Genomic DNA, 19,794 nt, shown 5'->3' on the forward strand with positions numbered 1-19,794 from the left:
GACAGTCAGTGTCCACAGCCAATTCAGACTGGGGCAGACAGTCAGTGTCCACAGCCAATTCAGACTGGGGCAGACAGTCAGTGTCCACAGCCAATTCAGACTGGGGCAGACAGTCAGTGTCCACAGCCAATTCTGACTGGGGCAGACAGTCAGTGTCCACAGCCAATTCAGACTGGGGCAGACGGTCAGTGTCCACAGCCAATTCAGACTGGGGCAGAGGGTCAGTGTCCACAGCCAATTCAGACTGGGGCAGGGGGTCAGAGTCGGGGTCAGAACCAAATTCAGGCTGGGGCCAGCGGTCAGGGTCCAGAAGGGATTCAGACTGGGGCCAGAGGTCAGTGTCCAAACCTAATTCAGACTGGGGCCAGCGGTCAGTGTCCAAACCTAATTCAGACTGGGGCCAGCGGTCAGGGTCCAGATGGGATTCAGACTGGGGCCAGAGGTCAGTGTCAGGGTCCAGATGGGGTTCAGACTGGGGCCAGGGGTCAGTGCACAAACCTAATTCAGACTGGGGCAGGCGGTCAGGGTCCAAACCTAATTCAGACTGGGGCAGGCGGTCAGTGTCCAAACCTAATTCAGACTGGGGCAGGCGGTCAGTGTCCAAACCTAATTCAGACTGGGGCAGGCGGTCAGTGTCCAAACCTAATTCAGACTGGGGCAGGCGGTCAGTGTCCAAACCTAATTCAGACTGGGGCAGGCGGTCAGTGTCCACAGCCAATTCAGACGGGGGCAGACGGTCAGTGTCCACAGCCAATTCAGACGGGGGCAGGCGGTCAGTGTCCACAGCCAATTCAGACTGGGGCCAGGGGTCAGTGTCCAAACCTAATTCAGACTGGGGCAGGCGGTCAGTGTCCAAACCTAATTCAGACTGGGGCAGGCGGTCAGTGTCCAAACCTAATTCAGGCTGGGGCAGGCGGTCAGTGTCCAAACCTAATTCAGACTGGGGCCGGCGGTCAGTGTCCAAACCTAATTCAGACTGGGGCAGGCGGTCAGTGTCCAAACCTAATTCAGACTGGGGCAGGCGGTCAGTGTCCAAACCTAATTCAGACTGGGGCAGGCGGTCAGTGTCCAAACCTAATTCAGACGGGGGCAGGCGGTCAGTGTCCACAGCCAATTCAGACGGGGGCAGGCGGTCAGTGTCCACAGCCAATTCAGACGGGGGCAGGCGGTCAGTGTCCACAGCCAATTCAGACGGGGGCAGGCGGTCAGTGTCCACAGCCAATTCAGACTGGGGCAGACGGTCAGTGTCCACAGCCAATTCAGACTGGGGCAGGCGGTCAGTGTCCAAACCTAATTCAGACTGGGGCAGGCGGTCAGTGTCCAAACCTAATTCAGACTGGGGCAGGCGGTCAGTGCATAAACCTAATTCAGACTGGGGCAGACGGTCAGTGTCCACAGCCAATTCAGACTGGGGCAGGCGGTCAGTGTCCAAACCTAATTCAGACTGGGGCAGGCGGTCAGTGTCCAAACCTAATTCAGACTGGGGCAGGCGGTCAGTGTCCACAGCCAATTCAGACTGGGGCAGGCGGTCAGTGTCCACAGCCAATTCAGACTGGGGCAGACGGTCAGTGTCCACAGCCAATTCAGACTGGGGCAGGCGGTCAGTGTCCACAGCCAATTCAGACTGGGGCAGACGGTCAGTGTCCACAGCCAATTCAGACTGGGGCAGACGGTCAGTGTCCACAGCCAATTCAGACTGGGGCAGACGGTCAGTGTCCACAGCCAATTCAGACTGGGGCAGACGGTCAGTGTCCACAGCCAATTCAGACTGGGGCAGACGGTCAGTGTCCACAGCCAATTCAGACTGGGGCAGGCGGTCAGTGCACAAACCTAATTCAGGCTGGGGCCAGCGGACAGTGTCAGGGTCGAGATGGGGTTCAGACTTGGGCCAGCGGTCAGGGTCCAGATGGGATTCAGACTGGGGCCAGAGGTCAGTGTCAGGGTCCAGATGGGGTTCAGACTGGGGCCAGGGGTCAGTGCACAAACCTAATTCAGACTGGGGCAGGCGGTCAGTGCACAAACCTAATTCAGACTGGGGCAGGCGGTCAGTGTCCAAACCTAATTCAGGCTGGGGCCGGCGGTCAGTGTCCAAACCTAATTCAGGCTGGGGTCGGCGGTCAGTGTCCAAACCTAATTCAGACTGGGGCAGGCGGTCAGTGTCCAAACCTAATTCAGACTGGGGCCAGAGGTCAGGGTCCAGATGGGATTCAGACTGGGGCCAGAGGTCAGTGTCAGGGTCCAGATGGGGTTCAGACTGGGGCCAGAGGTCAGTGTCAGGGTCCAGATGGGGTTCAGACTGGGGCCAGCAGTCAGTGTCAGGGTCCAGATGGGGTTCAGACTGGGGCCAGCAGTCAGTGTCAGGGTCCAGATGGGGTTCAGACTGGGGCCAGCAGTCAGTGTCAGGGTCCAGATGGGGTTCAGACTGGGGCCAGCAGTCAGTGTCAGGGTCCAGATGGGGTTCAGACTGGGGCCAGCAGTCAGTGTCCAGATGGGGTTCAGACTGGGGCCAGAGGTCAGTGTCAGGGTCCAGATGGGGTTCAGACTGGGGCCAGAGGTCAGTGTCAGGGTCCAGATGGGATTCAGACTGGGGCCAGTGGTCAGTGTCCAGAAGGGATTCAGACTGGGGCCAGCGGTCAGTGTCAGGGTCCAGAAGGGATTCAGACTGGGGCTGGCGGTCAGTGTCCAAACCTAATTCAGACTGGGGCCGGCGGTCAGTGTCCAAACCCAATTCAGACTGGGGCCGGCGGTCAGTGTCCAAACCTAATTCAGACTGGGGCCGGCGGTCAGTGTCCAAACCTAATTCAGACTGGGGCCGGCGGTCAGTGTCGGGGTCAGAACCAAATACAGGCTGGGGCCAGCGGTCAGTGTCCAGATGGGGTTCAGACTGGGGCCAGAGGTCAGTGTCAGTGTCCAAACCTAATTCAGACTGGGGCAGGCGGTCAGTGTCCAAACCTAATTCAGACTGGGGCAGGCGGTCAGTGTCCAAACCTAATTCAGACTGGGGCAGGCGGTCAGGGTCCAAACCTAATTCAGACTGGGGCAGGCGGTCAGGGTCCAAACCTAATTCAGACTGGGGCAGGCGGTCAGGGTCCAAACCTAATTCAGACTGGGGCAGGCGGTCAGGGTCCAGATGGGATTCAGACTGGGGCAGGCGGTCAGGGTCCAGATGGGATTCAGACTGGGGCCAGAGGTCAGTGTCAGGGTCCAGATGGGGTTCAGACCGGGACCAGCGGTCAGTGTCAGGGTCCAGATGGGATTCAGACCGGGGCCAGCGGTCAGTGTCAGGGTCCAGATGGGATTCAGACCGGGGCCAGCGGTCAGTGTCCAAACCTAATTCAGACTGGGGCAGGCGGTCAGTGTCCAAACCTAATTCAGACTGGGGCAGGCGGTCAGTGTCCAAACCTAATTCAGACTCGGGCAGGCGGTCAGTGTCCAAACCCAATTCAGATTGGGGCAGGCGGTCAGTGTCCAAACCCAATTCAGATTGGGGCAGGCGGTCAGTGTCCAAACCCAATTCAGATTGGGGCAGGCGGTCAGTGTCCAAACCTAATTCAGACTGGGGCAGGCGGTCAGTGTCCAAACCCAATTCAGATTGGGGCAGGCGGTCAGTGTCCAAACCCAATTCAGATTGGGGCAGGCGGTCAGTGTCCAAACCTAATTCAGATTGGGGCAGGCGGTCAGTGTCCAAACCCAATTCAGATTGGGGCAGGCGGTCAGTGTCCAAACCTAATTCAGACTCGGGCAGGCGGTCAGTGTCCAAACCCAATTCAGACTCGGGCAGGCGGTCAGTGTCCAAACCCAATTCAGATTGGGGCAGGCGGTCAGTGTCCAAACCCAATTCAGACTGGGGCAGGCGGTCAGTGTCCAAACCTAATTCAGACTGGGGCAGGCGGTCAGTGTCCAAACCCAATTCAGATTGGGGCAGGCACTCACACAGGTGCTGCTGCTCAGTTGCTAAATTGTATTTAGAAAATAGCCCATACTCAGTCTTGGGGGCCAGATTGCATTCAGAATGTAGCAGCTGGTCAGTGGCAGGATCCAAACCCCGTTCAGACCATGGCAGGTGCTCAGTGTCAGGGGCCAAACTAAATTCAGAAGGTGGCAAATACATAGTGACTTGATCCAAACAAGATTCAGACAAAAACTGATTTAATTCAGACTGTGGCCGCTGATCAATGTCAAGATCCAAACTAGATTCAGACTGTGGCTGGTGGCCAGTGTCAGGGACAGAATCACATAGGGTTTGCAGCTCCGTGTCAAGGACCAGTCCACAGTCATACATGGGCAGGTGGTCGGTGCCAGGGGCCAAAGCAGATTTGCACTGCAGCTGCTCAGTGGCAGGGGTCAGACTGGATTCAGACGGTAGTGGTTGCTCAGTCTCAGGGGGCAGATTGCATTCAGACCGGGACAGGTGGTCAGTGTCAGGGTCCAAACCGTATTCAGAAAGTGGCAGATACATAGTGACTGGGTCAGTGGGCAAAACAAATTTGGACTGAATTAGCAGATCGGTTTTGGAAGCGATGGGCTGCTCAAGTTGGGGAAATTCAGGAAAGCCCAGACCGGACTCCGCCGGGGGCTGCGGGCCAGCGGCCAGACCGGACTCCGCCGGGGGCTGCGGGCCAGCGGCCAGACCGGACTCCGCCGGGGGCTGCGGGCCAGCGGCCAGACCGGACTCCGCCGGGGCCAAACAGACAGAGTCAGGGAACACAACAGATTTAGATGGTGGCAACCTCTCAGAATCAGGAGACAAACTAGTTTCAGATAATAACAGTTGGTCAGGGGGTATTTCAGAAGGCAAACATGGTTCACACAGGGCCAGCGAAGTATCTTTAGGTAAACTAGAAGGACCTACGGTATCTGGGGTCGGGCTAAAGCGAGAATCAAACAACTGGCCACCTTCAGGGTCAGCGTGAGGGTCGCAGGGAACCTGCCGGTCAGGGTCAGAGTGCGATTCAGACAAGGCATGTGGGACAGTCTGATTTGGGCTACTCTCCGGGCTACTGTCAGAACATAGGCTGTCTAAGTCACTGTCCTGGGAAAGGTAGCCAGCTGGTGTTAGTATATCGTCCTTGTTTGATGGCAAACAAGCTAACGGCTGAGGTGCCTGGTGAGCTTCTAATGCCAGCAGGGGTATGGGAGCAGTCCTATGGGGTAAAGGGGACTCATGGATGGACAGGTAGTTCCTTTGGGGCAAGTTATTCAGAGGCAGGAAAATCTGGGTAAATTCAGATGGTTCACTCCTCCATGGAGGGCCCTGGGGCATATTCATCTGAGACAGAGGCATCTGGGCAGATTGAGAGGTTAATTTGAAAGCAGAGAGGGTTAATCTGCCCGTGTCATCCACCGCCCACTGCTGGCTGGCATACAGAGACTGGCAGTGCCCAGCCCCTAGATGCCCCTCCAATGCACCCTGAGGCCCTACCAAAGATCCCTCACGCTGGGAGAGAAGAGGGTGGGGAGCCGGCATGATCTCACCCTGTCCATCCGGTTCTTCAAGGCTGGGGAGCGGGGAGGCACGTTCTCTCTCCTCCTCCCCCATCACAAAATAGCCCCCCAAAACCTGCTGGGGGGCGAACAGGTCCCCATCTGACCCGATTTGCTGTAGCCCCCCATCTTCTGCTTTTAAGCTGCCCCCTATGAGCCCCCAAGCAGTCAAATGAGGGTCCCCTTCCATCCTCATCAGCCCTTCTAGCTGGAGGCTGGGGGTCTTTCAGATGAAGCAGTGGTGGGCTTTAAATCACGATCCCCATCATGGTCTCAACAGGCTGCATCCATCAATCCCATTCCTCCAAAAGACAAACCACCCCCTTACACGGGGAGGGGGGATTAGTGCAAACGGCTCATACCTGCTGCCCCTGTCCTGGGGGAACGCATCCTCTGATCATAAATTGTAATCCAATAAATGCCCCCCCCCTCCTACCCCCGCAAGGTGCAGATCCGGAGATCAATAGCCGGGCTGGGGTATAAAAGGCAGGCGAGGGCGCAGATCCCGGGGCGGGGAGGTTCGCTCCTTTGTAATATACCGGCGCGATGGTCACTCGGTGCGGCAGCCGGGGCTTTAAACGGCCGAAGCAATTTATTCAAAGGGTCCGAGGGGGAGGCGAGCGATGATCCGGGGACTCTCCATACGAAAGACTGCGGGAGATTGAGAGAGAGAGAGGAGGCTGGGCGGAGCGAGAGAGAGGGGAGGAGGCACAGAGGATGTCAGTGATGGAGGGAGGTGGGGGAGAGATGAAGGGAGAGACTGGAGGAGAGAGTAAGCGGAGGGGATTTAGGAAAAGAAGGGGTGCTGGAGAGATGGAAGGAAGGAAGGAAGGAAAGAGGGGGGAGAGATGGAAGGAAGGAAGGAAAGAGGGGGGAGAGATGGAAGGAAATATGTCATACAGGTAGATGGTGAAGAACATGAGATACAGGGGAGAGGAGTGGGGGCAGTGATGTTGGGTGCTGGGGAGAGAGAGAGGGGGTAACTGGGGTACTCTGGGTTAGACCTGGGAGATTCTAGAAGAGAGGCGTTATTTTTTTGGGGGGTAGACCCTGCAGTTACTGAGGAGAGGGAAGGGGTCAGTAATAGGAGGGAGGGGTGGTATATATATCAGTATATTATATAAGAGAATCAGGTCAGGGGAAGACAGGGTGCCAGGGTCCAGACCAGACTCCGCCGATGATACGGGGTCTTCAAAAAAAGAAATTAGAGAATTAGAAGATAGGGGACGCGCTCGCCCTTTAAATGTCAGAATAAGGTAGGCGGGTAAAGGGTTAGAGGACGCAGCCGGCAGTCTATGGGGTTTATATTTAAATATGTCTCTTTTAATAACGGATCTGACTGCCATGTGCTAGGAGGGACAGACGAATGGTATTGTGGGGTCTCTCCGGGCCGTATTAAACCGGTTTAAGGAACAAAGCAAGACGTCAGCGAATTCCGTTCAGAAAACACTAAATATTGGGGATCCCGTCACACTAGACGGCCATAAATTGCTCAGCCGGCCACTACGTCAAAGTACCCCCAAGATTGCCGAGTCCGATCTAAAGTCATAATGGTGACATGTCTATCGGTCATTATTGTTCTAGCAGCAACCCCGGAATCTGTATGCCTTTCTATTACATTTCGGTTGTGCCCGCCTCTGTTTAATATATAATAAACCGGTTTAGGGCCTGGCTGGGACGGTGTCTCCGGGGGCACCAGGTGTGTTTGTTCATGGCCTGCTAATAAGTGGGGACCAGGTGTGTTTGGGAGACGCCAACGTATTCCATGACGTCATGACCCCTGAGGATAGACCAAGGACTAGGACGATCCATCAAACATCTAACCTGCCCGCATTCCACCACAACCGCAGGGGTGCGGCGCCAAGGAGCCATAATATCATATATACCCTATATATTATATATATTATTTATAGCACAGGTAACCCCTTCCCAGGCAGAACATTATCTCGGGGTTATCGCGAGAGACGGAATCCCAGCCGTTCCCGTTTCACGAGCGTATTTACCACCAGTAACCCCGACCATTGCCTTCTGCTCAAATATCAACGCATTTTAGGACCAACGGTGATCGGCTGACACGACGGATTAGATCCCAACGCCTATGGATCTCTATGGCGTAGACGTCCTTCTAGCTTCCTCCAGGCCTTGGAGAGCTGAGGGCCGGAGGAGGACGCGACCGCCCCGCAGGAGGAGTTCGGCTTAGGATTTTACGCAAATAAAGTTTAGACGATTGTTATTTTTAGTCTTTTTTCTCGGAACGTTTAATCACGTTACGGGATCGTTTAGGAAGATTGCAAAGTGTCTTCCTCTGTGTCACATGACTATTAAAGGTTCCCAGAAGAATTAAGAACGGGGCGGCAACTTCCATTGATTACGGAGATATTTCTTAATGTCTTAATGGTGCGTTTATCCACAAAAGTCTTAATTTCAATACAGTTGTCGGAACAGCAATTATTAAAGCCCGGAACCCCCTAGATCAGAACCGGCCTATGGGCTACTGGTACCCCCAATTTAATTATTTTTATTAAAACCTCTTTTATTTGGCGTGGCTGGGCTGCTGGTGGTAAAGAGCGTCATTGGTCCATATTTACCAACGTGAACCCAGCCGGAGGTCGGGGCCCCTCAAGATTTTAGGCCCCGCCGAGTTCAGTGATAAGTAGGAACTCACAGTTACAAGTTTAGTTCCCTCCAAATTCAACAGGAAAGCAACAGATGCGCCCCACCTACTGTTAACTAATCACGGCAATGAGACACATGTACACTTTACCGAGACAGTAGTATATATGTGGAACATCCTCCCAGCAGAAGTGGTAGAGGGTAATACAGTGAGGGTATTAAACATGCATGGGATAGGCATACGGCTCCTGGAGCTAAGGCAAGACCAACGATTAAGGTCTGAGTCTTTACAGCAGGAGAAACGGGCGACTAGACGGGCCGAATGGGGCCGATCTGCCGGCAGCTTCTATGTTTCTACAGAAAACTTACAAATATCTGTAAAAATGTGCTTTAAACGTTCAATGCCGGTGCATACGTGCTGTATAGACGTTAAAACCGACTTTTGATATAAGCAGGTTGATTTTTTTCTTAAAAAAAGCATACTTTTTCCCCAGGATAAGGTTTGTCTCCCCACGCACCTGTTTGGTGACGTCACCGAGGGGCTCTACCAGGCCGTCCATCGAGGCTTGACGTAGCCTACAGAGATACGCGTCTGCGAGCCTCGAAAACCAACACGGCTTCTCCCACACACACGCACACACGTGATGTCACAGATGCTCGTGGGATCTGAGCGGCTCCATGGCTGCCTTAATTAAAACTTTAATTATTTAAGGGTACCCTGCCCCGAAACGATCTCACCCCCGCGCTACGGCATTCGACTCTAAATTCAACAAAAGAAAACTTTATACGGATCATCGGAGCGCACGATGCTTTGATAATATTTTTTACGGTTTAATAGTTTTACATCTATTTTAACAACACGTGTATTTGTGCAACCTGTCTCTGGTGCGTAGCACATGATATATCATGGGAGGATCATGGGAGTTGTAGTTCCACAACACATCACCTGTTGGCTACCCTACTCCAAGGTTTCTAATAAGAATTGAAAGCCTTGTCTAATTCCTCATTTACGCGTTAAAAACAGACTTCATTAGCATTGCCATAAAGCATCAGCTGGGAAATATCACATTGCGAACAACAATGGCGGCCTTCAGGTCTGCAGATAAAGGTGTTTGTCAATCCCAACCTGCATTACTGTATACAGCGCTGGGGGCTATTACTGTATACAGCCCTGGGGGTTATATTACTGTATACAGTGCTGGGGGTTATATTACTGTATACAGCCCTGGGGGGGTTATATTACTGTATACATTGGTGGGGTTATATTACTGTATACAGCGCTGGGGGTTATATTACTGTATATAGCGCTGGGGGTTATTAGTGTATACAAATAAATCTCCGCTCCTGACATTCTCTCTCTTTTCTTTTCCCCATAATTAGCAACCGGGGAGAGATAACTTAATGGGGAGGAATAATCACACAGTTCCTGAGTACAGTCGTGTTCCGTGACACGTTCGCTTTGCGTTAGTCCTCCTATACAACAAATGACTTTCCAGTATCTTGTGGTTTCTCTAAAACGTAGGGGATTTATTTTACAAGGAATTCCCATTTTGCTGCACCTTACAGCGGGGGGGGGCGCTTTTACCCCAGACTTGGCCGGTGATTTATGACGACGCTGGGGGTTTTGTTCTCTTTGAAAGCACTTCTGTGTATTTTCAGGGGAGTTTGCTCTCCGGCAGCACGTTTCGGTGTCGAATACATAGGGAAAAAAATACCGTTCTATAAATAGAAACGTAAGATTATTTTATAAGGAAGTTAAGGGTTTCAGCGTCACGAGAGCTGCCAACTTTCCTGGAAAAAAAAATAATACTTGTAGAATTTGCCGGCAGATCGGCCCCGTCTAGTTCTCCTGCTGTAAAAACCGAAACCTTAATCAGTCGTTGGTTTCGTATTAGATTCAGGAGCCGTATGTCTATCCCATGCGTGTTTAAATCCCCTCGCTGTATTACTCTCTACCACTTCTGCTGGGAGGCTGTTCCACTTATCTTCCACTGTCTCAGTAACGTAAAACATCCTTCCATTCCATCTAGGCCTCTGCCCCTCTAGTTTTGGATTATAGTCTCCCCTCCTGTACTTTGTTAATAGTATTTAATCCCCTCTCTCCTCCAAGCTCCACCCCTTTTCTAATTGTATGCTTCTGCTGCCCCCTAGCGGTTATCTTGTGTATTTGCTTTCTCAGTATCGCAATTTCAACGATGAATCCTTAGAGATGGTGACATTGGTTCCCATGGAAGGAAGTTTATAAAGGAAGGGGTTCCTCTGAGGATATAGAGCAGGGCCGGTTTAGTAAATACAGATAAGGGCAGGAAAAGGTGCAGCGGAATGCTGGAGCTCTGTGCAGGGCTATGAACAGAATGTACATTTTTTTTTACCATTCATACTTTTTTTCCCCAGTTACCATTTTGATCCAGACACAGAAGTCAACCCCTCGTTATGTTCTCACCGTGATCTTTACATACATCATCTATGTGTCTATGAATCAGGACACCAAGGGTTAACGAATCACTTGGGGAATCTTGTGGATGGAGCTACTGTAGAAGGAACCGTTAAGGATCCCTTCGGGATCTAAAGGAGTCATTAGGTGACAAAGGTGAGAGAGCCGCGGAAGCATCATTACTACATTATTACTTAACCCATTTCTTGTGTTGAATGGATCCCCAAAACCTGCCACCTGCTCTCGAAAGAACTAAAATGTATTACTTACTTAAAATGTATTACTTACTTAAAATATATTACTTTAACCCCAATCATAAAAACCATGTAGTCCAGCGATCAGTATTTTTTAATTAATTACATTCAATTATATTTTTGTCATTGCCTTTTGCCCCAAAACATACAGTTTATCAGAGTATTACAAGAAAAGGGGATACAATGTATCAAAAATAGAACAGGGTTAAAAAAAAAAAATAGATATGAAAACGCATATCCGTAGCCCTGGATCCAAGAAGGAATACCCCGAGCCGGGGGGAAATTTGTGTCTGGGTTAATTGCCCCAGGTGCAGGGTAGCTCTGCAGCCAATGGCAGCAATAAGAGAGTTCTGGATGGGGGTCCCAGCATGTATGAGTAAAGTAGATCTGGTTGACGTGTAATAGTGTCCATTTGTTATTTTGCTGGGGAAATTTACCATTAACTGCAAGGGGTGGGCTCAGGATCCCCCCCAGTCCTTAAATCTCCTCAAATAAATCGTAATGCAAAGGCAGGGACTGGAATGATCTGAGCCGTACCCTGGTCCGGGGGTGGGGTGTAGTAAAGAGCAAGAAGGAAAAAAAGTTCTGATCACGATGATTGGACAGCGACTCGATTCAGTTTATTTCTTCATCTGGGAGCTCCAAACATCTAGAGAAGCCAAAAGGAAAAAAGGATCAGCATCTCCTACGTAGCTCGTGGTGATCGGGGGTCTGAGTAGCACTCGGCTCATATTCACTAAAGATGATAAAAATAACAAACTGGGAAGTTCAGGAAGGTCAGATGTTATATCGGTGAAGTTTTGCATCCTGACTCCAACGCGTTTTACAAACAGGGTCCTAGCTGTTTAAAGAGACTACTACCAACAAGAATACCACGCAGGGTTAATTTATACGGAAGGTCACTTTTAAAGGACGAAGATGAAAACGTATCCAATTATCTAATTTTGAACCCTCGCATACTTTCCAATGCTTCCCTTAAAAACATCACTGTAGTGCGTCTTATAGAATATCCGACCCTGGAACCTGAACTACTGACTATCTGCAAAGCTTTGCCTCTTACTCCATGCATCTAGAGGTGAGGAGAAGGAAGGGTACCCAGCGATGCCGAAAGAAGATTGGGAGATGTCAACCACGATCCGCCGTCCATCACCAGGGTTGTTCCCGTCACGTAGGAAGCCAACGGGCTGGCCAAGAAGAGCGCTCCATGGGCAATCTCCGTCTTGTTGCCCATGCGCTGCAGCGGAATGATGGTGGAAAGTCCCATTGCTTCTGCTGCTGGTCCACCTAGAATCACACATGCGCACGGATAGACAGAAAAAAGAAACCACTACATGGGGAGACTATAAGGAGGGCGCCAATATGGGTCCTTGCATCTGAATTTTTCAGATGCCCCTAGGTCTCTCATTCAATACTGTGACCCTCAGCCATACCCTCCAATTCTTCATGAGCTGGTGAGCTCTGTACTGCAGAAGCAGACTACGATGTGCCAAATGGGTCAGCCATATGCTTCAAACATACCGCATTGCGCATGTATCTGGCACTAAAGCCATTCGGAACGGTTCTTGACCCAGGTTCAGTTTTGTTCCCCTTACTTTGATGTCCGCGGCTCAGTACTCACCCAGTCTACGCATGCCTTCTGTGCCAGAAATGGGCCCCGGTGCCAGGCTATTCACCCGCACCTTGCTCGGACCCCATTCCACAGCAAGGTGCTTGGTCATGGCATCTGCGGACAGAGAACGGGGGGCTTTTAATGGGTCTGAGAAACCAGCTGTCAAGAAGGGTACAGGTAGTGGTCCATTACTACGGTATGAGGAGAAGGTGGTGAAGCGGCTGCCAATGAACAAGGTGAGCTTTAAGGTAATCTAGAACAGGATCCACCTGTACAGGAATGGCAGAATATGCCATCTCTATGGTTAAAGGCGCACAGAAGTGGTCACGGGACTCAGGGATATCGGCATGTACAGGGCCGGGGCAAACAAGCAATACGTATGTGAATCGCTTACCTATAGCTGCCTTGGCACTACCTGCGTGTACCTGCAAGACCTGCCCTCTGTAGGCCAACGTGGCCGTGATATTCACAATGACTCCTCCGTGGTCCTGACGGGCAAAAAGCTCACATGGTTATTCTACCCCAGACCTGCAAGGATCCTCTGACGTAGACCGGCACAACGACAACAGACAACGAGCCCCCCTTCCGTGAGAGACGCCAACGCTTCACATTATGAAAAACCAGGATGAATAATAAAAAGATCATTTTATGAGGTTTTATTTACAGAGCAGCTTAAGATACACGACACGTAAAATCTTACCCTGAAGAAACATTCAAACAGGATCTTGCTGGCGTTGAAGGTCCCCACGGTGTCGATATCCAGAACGGTCTTAAAGGCGTTGAAAGAGAGGGAGCTGGCAGGGCAGAGGAAATTCCCGGCCGCGTCTGCGTGGGGAGAACATACGACGAACGGACGATAAAGAAAAGGTAACGAGAAAGACACGGAACAAAATCTAAATGAAATAATCAGGAAACGCAGCAGAAGCAGTGGGATCCATCGTGCTGGGAGCGTTCTAGAATATCCAAGACAACAGGACGATGGTCTGAAGAAGAAAGTAGAATCAAGAAGGAAGGCTGAGCGTTCTAGATGGCGAGGAGACAGACGAGACGGGAGGTTTGCTTCCTATCCGCTGTCCTACGCAAGGAGATACTCACTGTTCACCAGGATGTCCACCCTGGAGAAGGTCCTCAGAGCCTCCTCCACAGCGGCCGTCAAGCTCTCCGGCTGACGGACATCCCCCGCCAGGGGCAGACAGCGCCTCCCTGTGGCAGCCTCTAGTTTCTTTGCTGCCTGGGAGAAATATAAGTTGGTTGACCCCCTAAACGACCATTACAAAATGTGTCTTATCACCGTGGCAACCTATGTAATCTCCCTGCTGACTGGAGTATTCCATTGGTTGCTATGGCGAGTTGACCATTTTTTAAACTTTATAAATAAATGGAGATTTCAGAACATGCACTACTTACCTAATTGAGCCATATTTATATTTTTTAAATACCCGTGACACCTGCCCCCTTACCTCAGCCACCCGCTGTAGGTTCCTGCTCACAATGATGGTGTCACAGCCGTGCCTGTGGGGGCAAAAAGGGCAGGGTTTATTTTTTAGGGAAAAATAACCAAATAACAGGACAGACGGGAGAAACGTGGAGCAAGAGAGAATAATTATCCAGGAAGTTTGATTAAAGCCGTTAATCGGGCTGCGCCCCTCACATAATGTCGGGGGTAATTATCAACCACGTCTCGCCGGGCCCTTGTGTTACCTGCTGGGGCCGAAAGAAATAAGAGCGGCTGATATCGGTGTAACTTACCACAAATACTCTTTTTGACGATACAGAAAATTGATCAAGAAAAGAAAAGAAAAAAAAGAAAAGAAATAAAACATAGAGAAAACGTATGAAAATGTTACTTATTTTCTATAAAAAGACAAAAGCTGCGAAAAGGAAGTTACTTACCTCATGAAAACTTCAGCGATACGAAATCCAATCCCAGACCCCCCTCCGGTGATGAACGCCACCCTGCCACTGGAAGGAACAAAGTAACGGGATTCATATTTGACACGATCACAGCATTATTTTTAGAAGTATATTTAGAAAAAATTAAATTCCAATTAAAAATGGCCTTTTTCCTTCCATAAATTCGGCACCGAAATAATTGAACGGGGTCTGCACATTTACAGCAATAAATTGTTAGGCAGCCGACTCTTGGGTCGCAATTGAGTTGAATTAACGGCGGCGGGTCTGTCGCCGACCCATCCATTTGAGTTGCTTCAAATATCGCCCGTTGCTTCAGAAACCCGTCAAGGGCTTTAATGCAGCATAATCAACAGGACTTGGAAAGAAGAGGCGAGTGGAGCCAGAACTCTATTTAACTGAAAAGGATGGCTCGGCTTAACAACTCATCTGGGACTGACGGCGACTCCGCAACTCGACGGGGGAGACTAACAGCGTCCAACTCAACAGCGTTGGGAGCCATAACTGAGGCTCTTGGCACCTGGGGCAGGGTTAGAGGTCCAGCCCCACCACGTCACACCAGCTTCCACTAGTGGTAGCACCTTGTCTGTCAGGTGGCCCTCGGAGGTTAGGACCCCGGCGGCATGTGACAGCAAGTGCCAAGAGAACAGCTGCTGTTTGAGTTGACTTCATCGAGTGCTATGATGTGGTGCTGGGCCAGCCGTGTGACCTTAAGGCGCGTATTATGTACTAAGGGCCCTCTTGGCCGGGGATCAGTAGAATAAGGTATTACTTGAGCAGCGTCGGGTTGTAGAGGTAGTCGTAGGAAGGAAGACATTCATCTGTCTCCACATCTGCTGGTGGCTGATCCAAGGCGAGCTGCTCCGACATAGTGCGTCTTCTGGGGGTCCCTAGAAATTAAAGAAATTACGTAACTAAAAGCGGAAGCAAATATTTCATTTATAAACAGAACATTAACTTATTTTATTAAAATTACACCCAACCAGCACATTACACAAACTTCACAGCCGTTACAAGTCACTTTCTAGCATTTAGAAACAGAGCGCGTCGGTCACATCGTATGTCCCTGCTCCTTCCCGTGGCCACCCAATGTCTTCAGCGTCATTGGACCTGTTTTTAGAAGCTCTATACTGGAACCCGTTTGCCTTTAAAACCATCATCGAGTTATGGTCCAGCTTTGTATGAAAAGGATTTCCAGTGGAGCGCCAGACAGACTGCCCAAAAGCCAAGTTTTATACACAAAAAAAATAAATCTTTATTAAATCTGCATGTGTGTAGACAGGACGGGAGGTTCTGCATCCCCCTAGACATTGGTAATGGCGACGTCAGGGGCGTAACTAGAAGCCTCAGGGCCCCGGTGCAAGAATCTGTTAAGGGCCCCCCACCCCATCTACCCCCTTCTCAGGCTATCTAACCTCTCCCTACCCCCCCTTCTCATTATCTACCCTCTCCCTACCCCCCCTTCTCACTATCTACCCTCTACCTACCCCCCTTCCCACTATCTACCCTACCCCCCCTTCTCACTATCTACCCTCTCCCTACCCCCCCTTCTCACTATCTACCCTCTCCCTACCCCCCCTTCTCACTATCTACCCTCTCCCTACCCCCCCTTCTCATTATCTACCCTCTCCCTACACCCCTTTGTAGGTTACTTTCCGGCCTCTGTCTCGCAGCTCTGCCGTGGTGCGCACGGCTTCACTGCTGAGCGCCGGCATATGAGGTCATGTGGATTTGTGCCCCCAGCCAGCCCCCTTTGTACATTATGCCCCAACACCCCTGTGTATTGATTTATGTGATGTCCCCAGCCAGCCCCCCTCCCTTATGTATTGATGCCCCCCTTTGCATTGTTAATGTCAATAATGTATATTGAACCCAGCCACCCACCCCCCACCTTTGTGTATTGATTTATGTGGTGCCCCAACCACCCTGTTATGTACTTATACCCCCTAGCCACCCCCATTTTGCATTTAATTGTTGTCCCAATGCAGCCCCCCCTTTGAATATGGCTCCCCTTCTGCCTATTACCCCAACTATTTTTTTAATACTTGCGTTTTTGCTGTCATTCCTCACTGCTGCTGGCCTCCAACGTGCTCTTCTAGCTGTCACGAGGAGCTGTTCCGTGTGACTCCGCCCCCTTGAGCGGCCCATCACATTGATGATGTGACGTTCCGCTCAAGGGGGCGGAGTCACAAGGAACAGAACACTGTGCAGGCACGCTGGCCGCTTTAAATGATTTTAAAGCGGCCAGCGTGCCGTCGGGGCAGCGCTGAGGCAGGCGGCGGCGGCGGCGGCGGCGGCGGCGGCGGCGGCGGCGGCAGCAGCAGCAGCAGCAGCGAGCAGAGGATACAGAAGGGCACTGGAGTTCTGTCAGTCAGGAGGCCCAAGGGGTGCCGAGCGGTCGTTTTCAGCAACCGCTCGGCACCCTGACTGGCAGAACTCCAGGGCCCGGTCGCAGTCGCGACCCCGGTAGTTCCGCCACTGGGCGACGTAGATAATATTATTCCTGCGTTAGTCGGTAGACGTGAAAATAAATGAATTTTATCGGCCAAAAGTCGGATTTAAATGTCTGCGGTCTGTTACCCAATAACGGCTTTAAACTTTGAACCGAATGCCTCCTATTCTACACGGAGCTTACATTTCAGCCACCGGCGGTCGGATCATAGACAACAAGAAAAATAGCAATACTAATAAAAATAGAGGAATCTGATCACGGAACGGTAAAAAAGGGATCCACTCTCCTGCCCATATTCTGCCCATGACCCGCGGCGACCTTTTCTCGCATTTTGGAGAATAACCTTTACGCAGCCCGATGGATCTCTGGTTTATATGTTCATTTTACTTTAAAATACCTTTTTTCATTGCGAGAATAAAATAAATAATTCATTAGGCCCATTAACCCCTTAATGTCGGGAGGTCTGTATATTGCTTGCGTTTTACTAATTAGACATATTTTAAGAATTAAAAAGTGAATATTTTTTTTATCCAGTGTCTGGGGCCCCTCTCTGGTGCTCTTGAGCTCTATATTATATGTATGTGTATTTTTTCGAGTGGCCCATGGTTAAGATCTGTATAGGTTATAGGGGGAAGAGATATATGTATATATGTGTGTATATATGTCTGCATCAGCATATTACACCGGTCTATACAGACTGCCTTTATGTTTAGAGCTCATAGAATGTCAGGATCCTAATAGATACAAAGTTGCACACAATAGAACCTTCAGTGCCTGTGAATGCAGCCGCTGGAGCTGTAGAAGCTGCAGCCCTGAATATATGATTAATGTATACATGGAGCTGTCACTACGTATACCGGCAGTGTAAAGCCCCTCTCCCCGCTCGCCGCCCCCTGTACCGATACTCACCTCTCTCTCTCTCTCTGCAGCCCGCGGTGCACTTTGTATCCTCCGCCTCGCGTTCTCTTTAATGATCTGCAGCGCAAAGCATCCAGGGAGTTGTAGTTTCCCTGTTTGTCTGGATTTTTTTTTTCTTACACATGCGCAGTCTGTTTTTACTGGCCTACGTGTAGCCAGAGAGCATGCGCAGTACTGTGTTGCTTATAGTCATGTATAGTCATGTATAGCAGAATAGATATATAGGTATACAGTATTGGGGTTTTTTTGTTTTGTTTGTTTTTTTAAATCTTGTTACCCATTATTTAGCTAGCAGGTGGGAGGTGGGCATGCTGCTGGGGAGAGGTGGTAGGGAGGCCTGGTAGGGTAATGTAGCCATAAATGGAGCAAAGAAAGGATCACGTCCGGATATAAACTCCTCGCTTTTAGTGAATAGATGGGTTTGATTTGGGGAGTGCAATCGAGTTACCAATTTAACAGAAACTTTCGTGAATAGACCTGAATGAGACAAAAGGTTTTCCCATTGACATGTCGTGTGGGGGGTATTACTTTTCGCCAGATCTGGAAGACCGTTAGAACTTTATTAATTCCTTAATACGGCTAACCTGAGACCATTCACCTGTCATTACGCCCACCCAAAAGTATGTGAGAAGGGTATCATCGCAACTTGAAGACACGGAAAAATGGGTTATGATGTCATATCCCGACACTCTGTGTCCTAAAGGCATGGCACGCTTTTAATGCAGAGGTGGCGGCTGGGGGTGCTGCTCTGGGTCTTCTCCGTAGACAAACATTATCAGTAGAATGGGTCGTACCGAAGAGCTCAGAGTCTTTAAACGTGAGGCCGTCCTAGGATGCAACCTTTGACATAAGTCAGTTTGTGAAGTTTCTGCTCTGCTAGATCTGCCCCTATTTTCTGAGTGGGGTCACATGCTTATAGAAGAAAAAAGGGGGCCGGGAATTCTGCGTCTCGGGCAGGAAATAGATCAACGTTCTTTCCCATAAGTGGAACAATGTGACAGAAGGAGGTGGCACGTGACCAGACTCCGATTTCACGTTCATTTGCAGGACGCGCAGGGAACGTTACACTTTTTATCCAAAGGATCGTCTTAGGCCGTCAGTTCTGGTTTTGTCAGACCCTCTGAATGTAGGGACTGGAAGAAGCACTCTGGAGATTGTTGGCACTATATAACTACAAGATGATAATCATAAAGGATGACGGTCATTTGTGATGGGAGGCTTTTTTCAGTAGATCAGTTGACCAGAGAACGTCCAGCTGATGCACACGCGTGTGGGACGATACAGGCGTCCCTGCGGAATTACCTGCTTCTATATGGCCACCATGAGATCTTACTGGAACCAGCAACAGTTATGCCAAGGAACCAGTCTGTCATAAGCATCCAAGTGGTTAATTAAATAAGCGAGGCTTTGACTACAGGAACAAGGGCAGGTCACGAAGACGTGGGAGTCTTCCTTAGAAGAAAGAGAAATGGGTGTATGCGCGAAGAAAGCCCCCTTCCCAACGTCCCTGGCACGATCATGTAAATAAAGCTTCAGAGAATTCTATTTTTATAAAGAATAAACATGGATATTTTTATTTAACAGTCGAGGCATGAGCTGGATTGTGAGAAACAGCTAATGTCCCATCAGAAAGAACCCTGAACTGGAAAAGGCATGATGGCCGCTGGATTACACATATAACATATGAAACCAGTACAGTCACCATAAAGCTACCATAAACTTGGTCTTGGACCTCCCCTGTATTATCAGAGTAGGTTTGTCCTTCATAATCCTGGAGGTAACATTTTTTTGAGGTATGTTTTTGTAAACCCTAAGGAAGGATAGACACCAATCCAGAAGATCAGAGCCCTAATGCACGACGTATGCCATCACAGAGAGGTTCTTAAGTGAATGATAAGTCCTCAAGCACCATGTGGCGACACTAGTTAATTCATCTTGCTACCAGATTTAAGACAGCCAAAGAACTGCCCTCAAGTTATTGAAAGCCACCAATATTCCATGGCTTCTACCGACAGCACCAGATTGTTGTACAAACAGGGTTTGGTCACGTTCTAGGGAAAGGTAGGTTCCTCCCGGGCTCCTCAGCGAGGTGTGGGGTCCGTATGGCCATAAAGGAACG

The 19,794-nt window shown here is 50.2% G+C and overlaps 1 protein-coding gene across 1 annotated transcript; it reads right to left on the bottom strand.

Moving 5' to 3' along the window:
- Positions 1-11,405: 11,405 nt before the first annotated feature.
- Positions 11,406-15,175, bottom strand: LOC149285840 (peroxisomal 2,4-dienoyl-CoA reductase [(3E)-enoyl-CoA-producing]-like). The gene is made up of 9 exons (XM_089494943.1): positions 15,078-15,175; positions 14,288-14,356; positions 13,855-13,906; positions 13,490-13,625; positions 13,095-13,219; positions 12,789-12,882; positions 12,404-12,508; positions 11,881-12,069; positions 11,406-11,434 (listed from the first exon to the last, which is right to left on the bottom strand). The coding sequence occupies exons 1-9, from the start codon at positions 15,173-15,175 to the stop codon at positions 11,406-11,408; spliced, it is 897 nt and encodes a 298-aa protein (XP_089351069.1).
- Positions 15,176-19,794: the final 4,619 nt, after the last annotated feature.

Source organism: Sceloporus occidentalis, unplaced genomic scaffold (assembly GCF_023333645.1).
Source record: "Sceloporus occidentalis isolate IW3139 unplaced genomic scaffold, rSceOcc1.0.p SCAF_76, whole genome shotgun sequence".
Lineage (NCBI taxonomy): Eukaryota > Metazoa > Chordata > Lepidosauria > Squamata > Phrynosomatidae > Sceloporus > Sceloporus occidentalis.

Coding starts and splice junctions, on each gene's coding strand:
- LOC149285840 (XM_089494943.1), bottom strand. CDS start 15,175: ATGTCGGAGCAGCTCGCCTTGGATCAGCCACCAGCAGATGTGGAGACA. Junction 12,883..13,094: donor TGTTTGAATGTTTCTTCAGG/GTAAGATTTTAC, acceptor TTTGCCCGTCAG/GACCACGGAGGAGTCATTGT. Junction 11,435..11,880: donor TCTTCTTTCGGCATCGCTGG/GTACCCTTCCTT, acceptor TGGCTTCTCTAG/ATGTTTGGAGCTCCCAGATG.